This window comes from Schistocerca piceifrons, chromosome 2 (assembly GCF_021461385.2).
Source record: "Schistocerca piceifrons isolate TAMUIC-IGC-003096 chromosome 2, iqSchPice1.1, whole genome shotgun sequence".
NCBI lineage: Eukaryota > Metazoa > Arthropoda > Insecta > Orthoptera > Acrididae > Schistocerca > Schistocerca piceifrons.
Window position 1 is genome coordinate 696,673,799 of NC_060139.1, and position 18,037 is coordinate 696,691,835.

The window sequence follows — 18,037 nt, forward strand, 5'->3', positions numbered from 1 at the left end:
AGAAGAAATACTTCAAACTGATCAGTGAAAGAATGAAGTACAAAAATATTGAAGGAAAGACACAAGCACATCAATAAAATTCACTTAGAGATGTAATAAGTATGAATTGCAGGAAAGCCAGTATGAAATGGCTAAAGTAAAGATGCGAAGATATTGAAAAGTAAATAATCACTAGTATCACTGATTCAGTATTTAGAAAAGTCAAACCAAACTTCAGTGAAATTAAACACAAAGCCATCAACATTAAGAGTCCAAGAGGAATTCCACTGTTAAATGCAGAGGAGACACTGGATCAGCAGAAAGAGTACATTGTCAAGGGGATGAACTGTCTGATGACTTGAGAGAAGAAGAAATGAGAGTCAGTATGGAAGACAGAAGGGATCCAGATTAGAGTCAGAGTTTAACAGAGCTTTGGAAGACTTGTGATCAAATGAGGCGGAAGGTATAAACATAATTTCCTTGGAATTTGTGAAAGCATTAGGGAAAGTAGCAACCAAACTACTATTCAATTTGGTGCACAGAATCTGTGAGACACACCATCAGACTTTCAAAAAAATATCATCCACACAATTCCAAAGATAGCAATGGTAAAGAAGTTTGAGAGTTACTGCACAACAGAGTTACTGCTTAACAGCTCATAGACCCAAGTTGCTGACAAGAATAACTTAGAGAAGAATGGAAAAGAAAACTGATGATCTGTTAGATGTCAATCAATGCAATTTTTTATATTCTTTTAAGATCACTTTCTCAATTTTATTTAAATATTTTTTACTTTAAAGTCACAATGTAGCCAAAACAAGCCAACCCTGACAAATAAGTATTTTCAAGTTAAATAAATAGTGCCTTCCAAGCATAAAGAAAAATATTGTACATGTATTCACTTACAGTATAAAAAATATAGTGTGGAAAAATTTAACAGCAGCAGTAAATAATTTATATTAAAGCATCTATGAATCATTCACTTATCCATACGTAGTTTTCATACTCACCAAAAGGCCTACAAAAAGAACACCCATTCCACGTAGCACAGTGCCACCATCTAGCTGACTTATGAGAATTTCAGTGCCAATAAGTCCAAACAGTATGGGTTGAAATATTTCCCATATGACTGAAAATATACTGGAAACTGGATTCTGAAAAATAAGCCACATAAAGGACCAGACCTAAGCTCACATACCATTTTTTTCATTTTTTTTCAGTAGCAGGTAGAATCTACCACACTGGTGAAAGTTACTGTACTGACAAAATAATGAAATTATGACAAATCACATACTTAACTGCTACATGTTAGTAGCCTTACAGACACTATACAATCTATGAGAGAAAATACATAAAATTTACATTAACCCAGATAACCCTGACGTCCTTCTGGAAGGACGGCATCACTCACTGTTGAAATTTTTACGAATAACACATTTTTGCAATGGACTGTGACGCACTGTTATATGAAGTAGGCAGAGTCAGTTGAGTGCTGCGACAGTCAGTTTGACGCTGTCGTTCATAGTGAGTGAGAAACTGTGTCTTGAAAATAGGGCCTATTTTACCATGGACTAACTGACTGACCTTGTCATCGATGTGTATGTATATTTTCTTTCATACTGCATCAATAATTCTGAAACTTGTCATATAATATCTTCAAGAATTAACCTAAATTATTTACAGGTTCATACTACGATTGAAAGTATTTGTCAGTTGTAGTTCAATAATGTTTTCAACCGTCCTTCCAGAAGGACGTCAGGGTAATATGTTGTCATTTTGTATTCACAGAAAACGGTGTACACTGATGGAATTTTTGGACATGTTAGAATCAAAAGATGAGGAAATACCTAAAGCTGGCACATGTAGTAAGGATTATGAAACGAAAGGTATGGGGTACGGTGTGGTAATGACTTATGTTGACCAGTTACTTCCACATGTTCCATATCGAATATACTTTGATAACCTCTTTACCACCGTTGAACTACTACATGACCTAAAAGAGAGGGGCGTGGAAGCAACAGGAACAATAAGAGGGAACAGAGCTAAGAATTGTACTCTATCATCTGTAGACAAAATGATAAAAGAAAATAGAGGATCATATGAAGACGAGGGCTAGTAGAAATCCTGGGGTAACAGAAGAAATACTGAATTTAATTGATGAAAGGAGAAAATATAAAAATGCAGTAAATGAAGCAGGCAAAAAAGAATACAAACGTCTAAAAAATGAGATCGACAGGAAGTGCAAAATGGCTAAGCAGGGATGGCTAGAGGACAAATGTAAGGATGTAGAGGCCTATCTCACTAGGGGTAAGATAGATACTGCCCACAGGAAAATTAAAGAGACCTTTGGAGATAAGAGAATGACTTGTATGAATATCAAGAGCTTAGATGGAAACCCAGTTCTAAGCAAAGAAGGGAAAGCAGAAAGGTGGAAGGAGTATATAGAGGGTCTATACAAGGGCGATGTACTTGAGGACAATATTATGGAAATGGAAGAGGATGTAGATGAAGATGACATGGGAGATATGATACTGCGTGAAGAGTTTGACAGAGCACTGAAAGACCTGAGTCGGAACAAGGCCCCCAGAGTAGACAACATTCCATTGGAACTACTGATGGCCTTGGGAGAGCCAGTCCCGACAAAACTCTACCATCTGGTGAGCAAGATGTATGAAACAGGCGAAATACCCTCAGACTTCAAGAAGAATATAATAATTACAATCCCAAAGAAAGCAGGTGTTGACAGATGTGAAAATTACCGAACTATCAGTTTAATAAGTCACAGCTGCAAAATACTAACGCGAATTCTTTACAGACGAATGGAAAAACTGGTAGAAATGGACCTCGGGGAAGATCAGTTTGGATTCTGTAGAAATGTTGGAACACGTGAGGCAATACTAACCTTACGACTTATCTTAGAAGAAAGATTAAGGAAAGGCAAACCTACGTTTCTAGCGTTTGTAGACTTAGAGAAAGCTTTTGACAATGTTGACTGGAATACTCTCTTTCAAATTCTAAAGGTGGCAGGGGTAAAAATACAGGGCGCGAAAGGCTATTTACAATTTGTACAGAAACCAGATGGCAGTTATAAGAGTCGAGGGACATGAAAGGGAAGCAGTGGTTGGGAAGGGAGTAAGACAGGGTTGTAGCCTCTCCTCGATGTTGTTCAATCTGTATATTGAGCAAGCAGTAAAGGAAACAAAAGAAAAATTCGGAGTAGGTATTAAAATTCATGGAGAAGAAATAAAAACTTTGAGGTTCGCCGATGACATTGTAATTCTGTCAGAGACAGCAAAGGACTTGGAAGAGCAGTTGAATGGAATGGACAGTGTCTTGAAAGGAGGATATAAGATGAACATCAACAAAAGCAAAACGAGGATAACGGAATGTAGTCGAATTAAGTCGGGTGATGCTGAGGGAATTTGATTAGGAAATGAGACACTTAAAGTAGTAAAGGAGTTTTGCTATTTGGGGAGCAAAATAACTGATGATGGTCGAAGTAGAGAGGATATAAAATGTAGGCTGGCAATGGCAAGGAAAGCATTTCTGAAGAAGAGAAATTTGTTAACATCCAGTATTGATTTAAGTGTCACGAAGTCATTTCTGAAAGTATTCGTATGGAGTGTAGCCATGTATGGAAGTGAAACATGGACGATAAATAGTTTAGTTTGGGCAAGAAGAGAATAGAAGCTTTCGAAATGTGGTGCTACAGAAGAATGCTGAAGATTAGATGGGTAGATCACATAACTAATGAGGAAGTATTGAATAGGATTGGGGAGAAGAGAAGTTTGTGGCACAACTTGACCAGAAGAAGGGATCGGTTGGTAGGACATGTTCTGAGGCATCAAGGAATCACCAATTTAGTATTGGAGGGCAGCGTGGAGGGTAAAAATCGTAGAGGGAGACCAAGAGATGAATACACTACGCAGATTCAGAAGGATGTAGGTTGCAGTAGGTACTGGGAGATGAAAAAGCTTGCACAGGATAGAGTAGCATGGAGAGCTGCATCAAACCAGTCTCAAGACTGAAGACCACAACAACAACAACAACATGAAATTTGTTCCGACTCAGCATCCGGGATTTCCATTGTACGTTGGAATGACAACGATGTTGTTGCTGTAGCCACCAACTTTGACGGAGTGCAACCACTACACTCTGTAGCAAGATTTTCCAGGAAACAAAAGAAAAGGATTAGCGTGCCTCAACCTAACTTATTACACTCCTACAATACTCACATGGGAGGCATAGATCGAGCTGACCAAAATGTATTCCTATATAGATGCTCTGTAAGAGGGAAAAAGTGGTATTTCCCAATCATTGCACATTTTATAGACATTGCAGAGCAAAATGCCTGGGATCTTTACATGCACAACGAAGAACCCATAGATCATCTGACATTTCGTCGTCGAATTGTCACTGCAATTCTTGAAAGTAACAAAAGGGTCACTACCAGCAGTGGACGTCCTAGTAAGAGGGCCAAACTAGATTCTAGATTTGATGGAAGAGAACATTAGGTTGCCAAATTACCAATGGATGAGATAACAAAAAAGAAGCAGCAGCTAAAATGTCGAAGTTGCAACAAAAGAACTACTACTATGTGCGTAAAATGTGACGAACCACTTCACGTTTGTTGCTTTTTGTCTTATCATACTAGTGCATAAAATATGTGTATAGGTTATTTTCTTTGTTTTTTGTATTTATTAGCTGTTTTAGCCCATAATTCGAATTTATTTATGTTTATTTGAAAGTATAAAAACCAAAACAAGTTAATTGTGCAATGTCATATACTTTAAAAACATGTTCCCTTATTGTCCTGACGTCCTTCTGGAAGGACGCCCATTTTTGGAAATAGTAAATAAAAATAAATACCCAAAATTGTTTTTACTTCCTTCCTTACAACCTTGTGAATCAACGTTGATAAGATATAAATCAATTTTGAAAAACAAATAATTCAGGACTATCTGGGTTAATTAACGTATTCTGTTGACAGTTTCGATGTAGAATTGACATGTCTCAAAACAAAAAGGGTCTAACTATTTTAGAGCATGTCAAAGACAAAATGCTTCACAGATATCACCACCACACTGATTTATTTCCATAATGTCATTTTTATGAGAGCAATTAGATCTTTTTCAACATTTTATGATCAAATCCATCTTTCAGTCAATCATATCAGTGCAAACTCATAACAGGGATCTAGTGATCATGATAGCTGTCAACAGCAATTACATTTAGAAAAGAGATTACATTAGATATACTGTTTGCTACATAGGTCCATAATAGGGAGGTCCTCAAGAATGTAGAACTTTTCGTTAAATGTGAATACATAATACGAATTTTTTTTAAAAAAAGGGAGAGAGAGATAATGAAGGCCTTTCCATCCATCCCAAGTGAAAGAATCTTCATAGATGTAGAGTAAGTCCAACAATTCTTAAGCATATTTTTATTTAATATGTAACAACAAACCTTTCACAAAATAACATACTGTACACTGAGATACACACAAAATTCAAGCTTTCGCAACAAACTGTTGCCTCATCAGGAAAGAGGGAAGGAGAGGGGAAGACGAAAGGAAGTGGGTTTTAAGGGAGAGGGTAAGGAGTCATTCCAATCCCGGGATTGGACGAAAAGAAGTGGGTTTTAAGGGAGAGGGTAAGGAGTCATTCCAATCCCGGGATTGGAATGACTCCTTACCCTCTCCCTTAAAACCCACTTCCTTTCGTCTTCCCCTCTCCTTCCCTCTTTCCTGATGAGGCAACAGTTTGTTGCGAAAGCTTGAATTTTGTGTGTATGTTTGTGTTTGTTTGTGTGTCTATCGACCTGCCAGCGCTTTCGTTCGGTAAGTCACCTCATCTTTGTTTTTATATATAATTTTTCCCACGTGGAATGTTTCCTTCTATTATAATACTGTACACTGAGGTGCACATGATAATTCTTAGGCAATGCAGCCATCATGCATCATCACACAGAAAAACAATGTACAACACTTATTTCACAGTTCCTGGCATATTAAATTTGTGTGACAGAACAGGACTCGTAACTGGAACCATTGCCTTTTGTGACAAAGTGCTGTGAAATTAGTTATTTCTCCAACTTGAAAGGTTACGAGCAGGAAGCCATCTTCACAAAAATGTTCACATAGTACGAATACTGTTGGTCAAAAACATCTTAGATACATCATCCGCTATAGAACAATAACAGCAGTAATTATTTTGAGTGATAAATGCCTATTTTTCTCTTTGGACAGTGAGATCAATGGCCTAAGATCATCAAGCCACAGACTTCTCTGACCACCATAAGATGGAGTAAGAAGGCTGTCTGTGGGTTGAACGACTGTCAGATGGGTAATGTAGCTCACTGTCTGTAAATCATTATAACTTTGGATCAAGCAGTGCTACACTTAAAACTCTTGCTGATATCATGCTCTGTTCTGTTTAGCTGTGATCTAGGAATTTCTTGTCATTATGTCTTTGGACTTGGTAGCTGATACGACTGCCACGACTACAGACTTTCATGGTGGCTCTTTAGGCTGGCTATCCATTACATTTACTATGTCGAAGCACAGAGGGATGCTAACAGATTTCAATGTATTTTGGTGTTGTGATGTGTTACATGCAAAGACCAAGAACTTATCAAAATGTGAATATAATAATATTCTTTAACTCATTGGAATAACTGCCTCCTGTCTGTAGATAGGCCATTTACGAATTACTAGTCCCACACATTCTTTAATATTCTACAAGCGTGCTAACAGCAATATGGAAAGGATAGATTGTTAATCACCACATACCGGTAGAGACGTTGAATTCAGAAGCACAATGAAAAGTACTGCTAAAATGTTAAGCTTATGGGTTAAGTCCTTCTTTTGAGATAGAAATCACACACACATTCACACAAGCACAACTCACATACATCTACATCTACACCTATACTCTGTAAGCCACCTTGTAGTGTGTGGTGGAGGGTACTTTGTGTTCCACTGTCATTTGCCCCTCTTTCCTGTTTCAGTTGATAATAGTTCACAAGAAGAATGATTGCAAGTAAGCCCCTGTGTGGGCTCAAATTAAACTCTCTAATTTTGTCTTCATTGTCTTTTTGTGAGATAAGTGTAGGAAGAAGCATTGTATTTGTCGACTCTTCTAGGAACATATCCTCTCAGAACTTTTACCAGTAAACCATACTGTGATACAGAATGCCTCTCTTGCAGCATCTGACAGTGGAATTGGTTGATCATCTCTGTGGCACATTCATGCTTACTAAATGAACCTGTAGTGAAATGTGCAGCTCTTCCTTGAATCTTCTCTATTCCTTCTACCTATCCCATCTGGTACAGATCCCGTACTGATGAGAAATATTCAAGTATTGGTCAAATGAGGGTTTTGTAAGTTATCTCTTTCGTTGATGGCCTATAGTTCCTAAGGATTCTTCTGATGAATCTCAGACTGCCATCTGCCTTTCCTGCAATTACTTTTATGTGGTCATTCCATTTTCAATTGCTCTTTAAGCATAATCTAAATATTTTATGGAAGAAACTGCTTCCAGTGATTGTTCTGCAATCATTTAGTCACTTAAGAACAGATCTTTCTGGCTATGTATATGCAATTTATTACATTTGTTAATGTTGAAGGTCAATTGCCACTTTCTGCAACAAGCATCAACCCTCTGCAGGTCTTCCTGCATTTCGCTACAATTTTCTAGCATTGCAATTTCTTTGTATACAATAGCATCATCTATGAAAATCCTCAAGGAACTTCTAATGTTGTCTGCTACATCATCTATATCTTGTGGAAAGTAATGGACCCATTACTCTCCACTGGAGTATGCCTGAAGTCATTTTTACTTCTGAAAAGTTTTTTCCATTGAGAATAACATGCTGTCTTCAGTTTGCTAGAAACACTTAAATCCAATCACACAGTTGGTTTTGATAATCCACAGGCTTATATTTTGTTCATTAGGTGGCAACACAGGAGTGTATCAAATGCCTTATAGAAGTCTAGGAACACAGCATCGGGGCACTGGTATCTACCACCTCATGGGTCTCGTGGACAAACAAGGCAAGCTGGGCCTCATACAACCATTGCATTTAGAACCCATGTTGATTCCTATTGAGGGGATTTTCAATCTCAAAAAGGGTCACAATACACAAGCATAAAACATGTTAGCAAATTCTACAACTGACTGATGTCAGAGATATAGGCCTGCAGCTTTGAGCATCTGTTCAATGACCCTTACTGAAAATGGGAATGACCTGTGCTTTCTCCCCATCATTGGAACACTTCACACCTCCAAAGACTTACGATATACTGCTTTCTTTCGCATGCTCTATGTAGAATTGTACTGATATCTCATCGGGTCCAGTGGCCTTCTCCCTATTTAATGATTTCAATCATTCTTCTATCCCATGGTGACTTATTTTGACATCAGCCATTTTGTCATTTATGTGATGATGTAATGGAGCCTCTATAATCTGATCTTCCTCTCTCAAACAGTTTTGGACAAAGATGTTTGATATTTTGGCCTTTTTGTGTTGTCCTCTGTCTCAATGCAATTATGGTCCCAAAAGTGCCTGAACAGATCGCTTCAATCAATTTACTTATATAACATAAGACCAAAACTTCTTAGGACTTTCTGTGTAGCCAGTAGACAGAATTCTACTTTCAAATTTGTTGAACGTTTCATGAATGACTCTCCTTATGCTTATTTTTCATTTGATTTCTGTGTGTGAAGCTTTGGCTATGTTTAAATTTGCAGTGGAGCTCTCTTTGTTTTTGTAGCTGCTTTCTAACACCGCTGTTGAACCATGGCTGGTCTTTTTCATCCCTCACAACTTGGTTCACACATACCTGCCTAAAGTACTAATGCCCTTGAACTTTGTCTATGGAGACTCAACATTGTTAGTGCCAGAGATGAAATTTTCATGCTGGCCACTTAGATAATCTGAAATCTGCTTCTTGTCGCTCGTTACGCAGGAAGATCTTCCTATTTATAGCTGTATTCAGTGATGCTGTAACAGCCTTATGATCACTGGTTCCCTGTTCTGAGCTAACTATGTCAAAAAGTTCTGGTCTGTTTGTCATCAGCAGGTTTAAGCTGTTGCCTTCATGAGTTGGTCCTCTGATTAACTGCTCAAGGTAATTTTTGGATAAGGCCGGTCTCCAAGTGCTGGAATGCGACAAGTCTAGCTCCAGCATCCAGAGTTGGTGGTCATGTGTGTGCGAGTTGTGATTGTGAGAATGTGCATGAAATTTCTATTTCAGAAGAAAGACTGTATCCAAAAGCTTAATATTTTAGGAATCTTTTTCATTGTGCCAGTCTGGGCTACAATGCCACCTCTGTGTGGTGAGTAACAATCTATCCTTCCATATTGTTGGAATAGGAATTAAAATTGAAGGAGAAGAAATATAAACTTTGAGGTTCGCCGATGACATTGTAATTTGGTCAGAGACAGTAAAGGACTTGGAAGGGCAGTTGAACAGAATGGACAGTATCTTGAAAGAATGATATCAGATGAACACTTAAAGTAGATTCTTAAAATAGTTAATGAGTTTTTCTATTTGGACAGCAAAATAACTGATGATGGCTGGAGTGGAAAGGTTATAAACTGTACACTGGCAATGGCAAGAAAGAAGAAGAGAAATTTGTTAACATCGAATACAGATTTTAGTGTTAGGAAGTTTTTTTCTCGAGGAATTTGTCTGGAGTGTAGCCTTATATGAAACTGAAACATGAATGACAAACAGTTTAGACAAGAAGAGAATAGATGCTTTCGATATGTGGTGGTACCGAAGATTGCTGAAGATGAGATGGGTAGATCACTTAACTAATGACGAGGTACTTAATACAATGGGGAGAAAAGAAATTTGTGGCGCAACTTGACTAGAATATGGGATCGTTTGATAGTACACATTCCAAGATGTCAAGGGATCACAAATTTAGAACTTAAGGGAAGTGGGGGGAGGGGGGGGGGGGGAATAAAAATCATAGAAGCAGACCAAGAGATGAATACAATAAGCAGATTCAGAAAGATTTAGGTAACAGTAGTTATTTGGAGATGATGAGGTTTGCACAGAATAGAGTATGAAGGAGAGCTATATCAAAACAGTCTTCAAACTGAAGACCATAACAACAAGAATAACTGAGAAAAGTGTTGCATAATTACGTGCACACTTCCTCAGCATTCAAGTTACAGGGGAGTTAAATGGGAATATCAGTATTAGGCCCCAAAAATTATGTGTACATTTCACCACAAGTCACCATAAAATTATTTTGCCTTGTAATATTAGTTCTGTTTGAGAACAGCATCTGCCGAAATTAAACCATTAATGTATTTGATCACAGTGAATGTCCTGCTTCATTGCACACAGAGTACTTACATATTCTGCACTCCAGCCTTGAGCCTTCCAACCACAACATGCTACAAATGCAGCTGTAATACATGCAAGAGCTCCTGCTCCATCATAACCAAGAATCTGACTTCCAAAAACTGCGAATATTCCTCCTCCAGCAACCATTGCAGCTCGATAGTAAACTACATATGGCTGAAACCAAAATCAATGATTACTTACAATATTGGTAACATTTTTTGTTGAGAAATGACTAATTGTAAATACTGCACTTACATCTTTTCTGTGGGGTATGTACATTGACACCACACCCCAAGCAATACCAAATCCCAAACCAAGAACAACTTCCAGTGGACCCTGAAGTAATTGCTGAGTTACATTACCTGCAGCACGTGAAAAACATTTGTCACAAAACACTGTAAATAATTTATAATTAATATAAACTAAACTATTCAGTCAAGAGGATAAATAAATATTACCATAGCAATAAATTCAAAATTGATCTTTGAAATAAGTAAGTAGAAAAATGAACATAAATGTCTTCTCTTGTTTTGTGAGAGTAATTCTCCATGAAATACTAGACTGCTGAGTTCTTCTTTACAGACACTAAAGCCAAGTTGAGATGTTATTGTTTTGTATCAGCACATTGAAGGAATTAATAGATGTGATATTCATTCCATATATGATGTTAAGTGATTAAAGTTTAACTAATGCAGCCTCATTACTAACACTAAAATAAGGACTTTGTGGAGGCACTTTAATTTTCCTGTTATCTGCATGCAGTATGGTGTAAGAAATGGGAAACTGTGACAGTATTCCTGCTTGCTGTCTTACCTGAACAGTGAATGATTACCACAAAAATGGATCTGGGTTCAATCTTTCAAAATTTCTAGGTCCTTTCTCAATTCAACAATTGGAAGAGAGTATGCACAGCCTTAAAAGCATAATTAAAGGTAAAGCTATCATCAACCCATAGGTGGATCTGAACTAGGTACGGCCCTATTGGAGGTAGTATGCCAATGCCTTCCCCTTCAGCCTCTGAACTGAGTTATCCAGCCAATTAAAATATTTGATCAAATGAACATCTGCAGCTAAGCAACATATTTATAGAATAAATATCTGCTTCAGTTGCCAATAATTTCTTAATTTATTCCTCGACCATCTGTACTGGTCATTTCTGTGTCATGCTGTCTGGGTGGTTGCTGGTCCTATACCCCTATGTGTTTGTTTGACATGGGTGTGACCCCTCACCCCCACCCCCACCGCCACCCATAACTGAGACTGGCATGACCACCGTACAATTATGTTGCCATCCTTATTTGGTGGCACCTGAAGATGAAGCTTTATGCTTTTAAATTGGTCATGGGATAAATTAAGAAATTGCTGGAAACTGAAGCAGATTTTTATCCGATAAACTGCCAGTTAAACACGGACTTTAAACCAAGGCACAACTTGACATTGTTCATATTAATAATTCATTGACATAGTTGAAACAGGTGATTCATGACAAAAAAATTATTTGTAATGACTGGGGATCAGAGCCCAGCCTTTTAGATTTGTAGTCTGGTAATTATTCACTGTGACATCAACAGATATTTTAAACAAAGGAAAATGTCCATTAATTCCTGGAAGAGTAATTTGCATAGTCAATACCTTCCTGTGTAAGCGTTCAGCATCACCTCTGGCATGACATGAGGTAGTTTACTGACCGAACTGTATGCTCCCATGAGCATGACTAGAGAATTATATTAAATTTTCATTAGATTCCCATGAGGCTGTGTCTCAAAATAATTCCAGTTTGAAAAAACAATGATGTGGCAATAACGCTAGAAAAAATCCGATATGTAAATGAATGTAACCATCATATTAGCTATGAGCTGATGGTAAAGATAATGGCAGTAATTCTTCAGTTTTTCTGACCTATATTCTAAAGGAAAAGTTTTTGGGTAAACAACCAGATCATCAGGTCAGTATTTGCAGTTCTGTTAAAGCTTTAAAGAATGTGGGTAATGATACTTTAATGATAATTCATTGGATTATAATAACAAATATTCAAAGAAAGATAGTATAGGCATTTACAAGTTCCTTGATGTACCACTTGCTATTTATAGCACAAACAATTTATCCTCTTGGATTAAAATAATTTTGTGATTGATATTTCTGCATGTTAGGTGGTAGCAGTCATCCATCAGCTGTGTTGTATTTTTTAAGTGCACCTATTAGTCACAGTTTGTTACAGAAGGAGGAGAAGGGAACACTTTTGTCCCGTGTTACATTTACAGCTGGGGCAACATAAGCCAAATCTCTGCAGGGCAGAACAGAGTGATGAGTGAGTACAGAGAAGTTGCTACTTGATAGTGTTTCGGTAGCCACTGGATGGAAAGCAGAGAGACAAATATGGAGTGATTTCAAGTCATCTGCACCCTTGTATGTTAAGCAAAACTACATCCAAATCTAATGCCAGTTAAATTGGTACACAAATATCAAACACAGATTTTTGAAAGTGTGTGTTTGCTTCACTTTGAACCCTTCAATCAATCAATTTTATGAAACAATTATTTTGGTCATATTTATTTATTTATTTATTTTCTATCATGATGCCTCAAAATTAAGTCACCTATAGCACTGAACTTCCAGAGTTTGATGTGAATATGTGGGTGCTGAGATTTTTATGTTTGATGCATATGAAATGAAATATAATAAACATATCAGAAAAGTCTTTATATCTCTCCAATTTGAAGTGTCAGTATATAAATTTTATATAGGCGATGTGCACATAATTTTCGTTCCATTTCTGGGTCAGAGAGAGACTCTGCAAATCAATTAGCATGTTTGTGCATACAACAGTCAGTGCAGTAAGTTCATTTTATTGTCTGTAGTGAGAAAGTTTTGTTCAGAAATGGACGCCCTAAAACATTACTTTTAAAAATGTATTAATGTATCCATTGTTGATATAAGCTGTGTGCATCCATTCATAGTATAACCTGCATTCACAATCATTATCACTGCAGTTACTGCATTCCTCAAGAACCTATCTCCCCTATCTCACAGTTATTGCCAGTAGAGACATCAAACCTGATTGACAGAGTAAGGCACTTGTCCCATTCATCAAGTACTCATTTATACACCTCTGCAACCAATCAAACCATGTTTTTGAACACTAAACCTGCACATAATCTCCTCTGATCCCTCAAGGAAAACCAAAGAAAACATAATTCAAGAATAACATTAAAAGGACAGAACATATTAATTAAGCCACAAACCTTTTCACAACTTGACACACCATCACCAGGTATGTTGATGTATCACTAGGCCAATGTTTGTTAAAATATTTTCCTGATGTTCTGCCAGCACAGATTGCTGACACTGTCAGAAGTTAACACTGGGGGTTTAGTCTGCAGCCAGGGGTTACATGTGCCTGTCGCACCAATGTCTGAGGGCTTTTCCCTGGTCATTACCACTGTGGGTCTCTGCGTGCTAACTGCAACAGTCATTTGCTGCAGCATGAGCATCCAGGACCCATTTACGTCTTTCTTATTGAAGCTATTGCCATGTTTGTGAATTTCTACAGTTTCTGTGAACAAGCAGATATGTTAGCTCTTCTCTGCAGTACGAACATCTGTGACGGCGAATTTTGTTATGAGGTCAGTCTCACACAGCACGAGCTCCAGCACGGGATGGATTGTCCAGTCACGCCAAAATAGACTTTTCCACATGTAAGCAGCATATGCCTGACATACTGAGTGAGTCCTTTTTGTCCCTTGTCAATTTGTGACACTCTCTGATCTTGTCAGCTGATTTATAAATAGTCTTGATGTCATATTCATGCAATGTATGGCCAGTTCTGTCCTTCACCATGGGGATGTATGGCTCAAAAGTGTTACTGGACCATTTTTCTTTTGACGTGTCACTTTGTCCAATGTTAGGTTTTGTGGGACTTCTTATGCAAATGATGGAGGACTCACTGGTCCTCAGTACACACTTCAGGTGTTGCACGTCAAACCTGATGTGCTTTGGCTCCACATATTCATCTTGCATGCATTATGAGCATATTAGTCATTTGTCTTTTCTGGCTCAAATAGTGATTTGACAGTTTGTGCAATTTTTGATGCATACTGTGAACTAGGTTCTCACCATTCATTATAAGCAGCACATCTGAAATGGGTAGTTTTTGGTCCATTTTGACCTCTATAGTAAATTCACCTCTATAGTAAATTTTATGTTTGCACAGAAATTGTTCAGATGTCTTACAAAGTCACCAAGCTGTTCCTCATCACGACTCCACATACTGAATGTATTATCAACATATCTGTAACACACCTTAAGTTTACAAGGTGCCAAGTCCAGTACATGCCTTTTGAAATACACCATGAAGAAACTGGCGACCACTGGACTAAGTGGTCTACCCATAGTGACACCTTCCAGCTGTTTATAGAAATAGCCATTCCACATAAAGTAGCTCATAGTAAGAAATGTATGAGAGGGTTTGGTGATGTCCTTAGGGAACATGGAACCAGAGTCATTGACTGATATTTGAGTAAACAAAGAAAGAACATCAAAGCTGACCAGGATATCGTATGAGCAAAATTTCAGTTTCTTCAGTTTCTCAATAAAATTTCCTGAGCCCCTAGTATACATGTTAGTGTTTCCTAGGTGCATCTGAAGCAGAGAGGTCAAGGCTATGTAAACTGCACGACATTGGTCTGCTGAACAAACCTGTTTCATTCTCTGTCTTACGTGCCACTGGATGGCAGCACTGGAGAGGCATACGGTCAGGACACTCTCCAAGATAAAGTTTGACTTTGAAAACGAGACCTCATACTTTTCATTTGAAAAGATTTAGTGGTTCCCGGAGGGTTAAATGAGGCTTTCTCCAGGCCTCAAAGCATGACAGTCCTCCATATAAGAGACAAAATACCTACTGATACCTACTGCTAAGCCATTTAGATAGACACAATACATTTTCTAACTGTATACTTTCATACCAATGGCACTTTCTGTCCAATGTATGTAACACCAGGGATACAGACATCTGTCTTTATTACTCTAAATGTTATTAGATTATGCTTAATAAGGTGTCATAGTCTTGCTTAGATTTACAATGTATGTTTAAAGATATCCTTCAGCTTTCACATATTATTTAGCTCTGGAACAGTAACTATTCCTGTTAGCAGATCCTAACATGCTGCGATGGGAATTCAGCATTAAAAATTGAGATCACAGGAAAAAATAATGTCCCTTTAACTGATTTTGTATCTGAGTTGCACAACTTCTAAACAAATGTAACATCATACAGTTTTTTCTCATTTTACTATGAAAAAAAATTTTTTTTTCTCTTCCATTGTTTTTAAAGTAATTTAGTGAAAGTCCATTAAATGAATAAAGTTGAAGAAAACCATGCTGTAATAAAATACAATGCAGTTGCATACTCATACATATCATCTTACAAGACACACATGTAGAAGTCCAATACATACATTTATTTACCAATTTATTTTTTAAAGTTGTCAGACATTAAGGAAGTAAATCTACTCAGATAAGGGCACTTACAACAGGAAGACTTTATCCATGTTCATATCAGATCCATACAATTTTGATGAGATTCAAAGAGTGAAAGACAATGTTAAGCTCACATTAAGTTTAATACTATACATAAATTATAGACCAAGTATTAGCTTCATCATCAGACCATACCTTCAGAGAAAATGAATCCCAAAATAACACCAAAACCAGTGATAGCAGCTATATCATCAATACTAGAAGCTGCGATAACCAGTGTAGCTACACCTTTATCTTCTCCATAACCTCTTTCTTGCAGGTGTAATAACGAAGGAACAACAACAGCAGGTGAGACAGCACCCAGAACAAACCTGTAGAGCAAATCAATACATATTTTATAATTTTTGTGAAAAAAAAAAATGTGCCGAAGGATGGTCACAGTTTCAATACAGCTACAGTGCCAAATGATTTCACAGTCAGAAATATTGATTACTTCAATAATGACACAGTAGTCTGAAAACAGTTAGAATAATCCTAGGCCGCAATTCCAATAAGGAAACTTCTTTTCTGTCAAACTAAAAGTAGGCTATTACATTTCATTATCTCCACTGTGATTAAACTAGGTCAGTTTTGTAAAAAATTTATAATTTTGGGCATGGAACTGCAGATACCCAGAGGCAGAATAATGGTTATGCTCACAGTGGACTAAAAATACTGGCCTGGGTACTGGAAGCTATCTTGTTTGTGACATACACAAAGTAATTCCTTGCCTGTAGAGATTGTGATCTATTCCATGTGAGTTCACTGGTTCATTTGTGTATGTGACTCAGGACTTTCACAAGGACTTGTCTGTTATTTGTTTATCTTCGGTTGCTAAAACGAGATTTATGAATTTGCAGTTCTACTAACAATAAGTGCTTGTTAATTGCTTGTTTAGATAGTAATTGTAGGTTCTTAACAAACATTGTGAATGAATATTTTCAAGATTCTTTCAGGTTATGCTTTGAAGTTATGTCACCTTGTGTATATTTATATCATAATAAATACACTGAAGCGCCAAAGAAACTTGTATTGGCATGCGTATTCAAATACAGAGATATGTAAACAGGGAGAATACGGCATTCCGGTCAGCAACACCTGTATAAGACGACAAGTGTCTGGCACAGCTGTTAGATCAGTAACAATAGCAGGCCATCAAGATTTAAATAAGTTTTAACATGGTGTTACAGTTGGTTCATGAGTGATGGGACACAGCATCTCTGAGGTAGCGATGAAGTAGGGCTTTTTCCATACGACCATTTCACGAATGTACCATGAATATAAGGAATCCGGTAAAACATCAAATCTCTGACATTACTGTGGCCAGAAAAATATCCTGCAAGAATGGGACTAACAATGATTGAATAGACTCATCCAACATGACAGAACTGCAATCCTTCTGCAGATTGCTGCAAATTTCAATGCTGGGCCGTCAACAAGTGTCAGCTGGCAAACTATTCAACGAAACATCATCAATATGTGCTTTTGGAGCTGAAGGCCCACTCGTATACCCTTGATGACTGCACAACACAAAGCTTTACACCTTGCCTCGGCCCTTCAATACCGACTTTGGACTGTTGATGACTGGAAACATGTTGCCTGGCCGGACTTGTCTCGTTTCAAATTGCATTGAGTGGATGGGCATGTACAGGTATGGAGACAACCACATGAGTCCATGGACCCTGCATGTCAGCAAAGGACTGTTGAAGCTGGTGGAGGTTCTGTAATGGTGTGAGGCGTGTGCAGTTGGAGTTATATGGAATCCCTGACACATCTAGATATGACTGACAGGTGACATGTACGTAAGCATCCTGCCTGATTACCTTCATCTGTTCATGTCCATTGTGCATTCTGCTGGATTTGGGCAAGTCCAGCAGGACAATGTGACACACAACACATCCAGAATTGCAACAGAGTGGCTCCAGGGACACTCTTCTGAGTTTAAACACTTCCACTGGCCACCAAACTCCCCAGACATGAACATTTTTTAGCATAACTGGGATGCATTGAATGTGCTGTCCAGAAGAGATCTCCATCCCCTCATACTCTTATGGATTTATGGACAGTCCTGCAGGATTCATGGTTTCAATTCCGTCCAACACTACTTCAGACCTAAGTAGAGTTCATGCCATATCGTGTTGGGGCACTTCCACGTGCTGACGGAGGCCCTACACAAT

General features: G+C 37.8%; 1 protein-coding gene across 2 annotated transcripts in view; it reads right to left on the bottom strand.

Moving 5' to 3' along the window:
- The window catches only part of LOC124776304 (sodium/hydrogen exchanger 9B2-like), a 101,226-nt gene that overhangs the window by 17,402 nt on the left and 65,787 nt on the right, over positions 1–18,037 (bottom strand). For both annotated transcript variants that reach the window (XM_047251233.1, XM_047251234.1), the window contains 4 exons: positions 16,017–16,192; positions 10,599–10,705; positions 10,353–10,517; positions 990–1,133 (listed from right to left, as the gene is read on the bottom strand). In XM_047251233.1, coding sequence (XP_047107189.1) covers positions 990–1,133; positions 10,353–10,517; positions 10,599–10,705; positions 16,017–16,192 — 592 coding nt within the window. The remainder of the gene's footprint in view (positions 1–989; positions 1,134–10,352; positions 10,518–10,598; positions 10,706–16,016; positions 16,193–18,037) is intronic.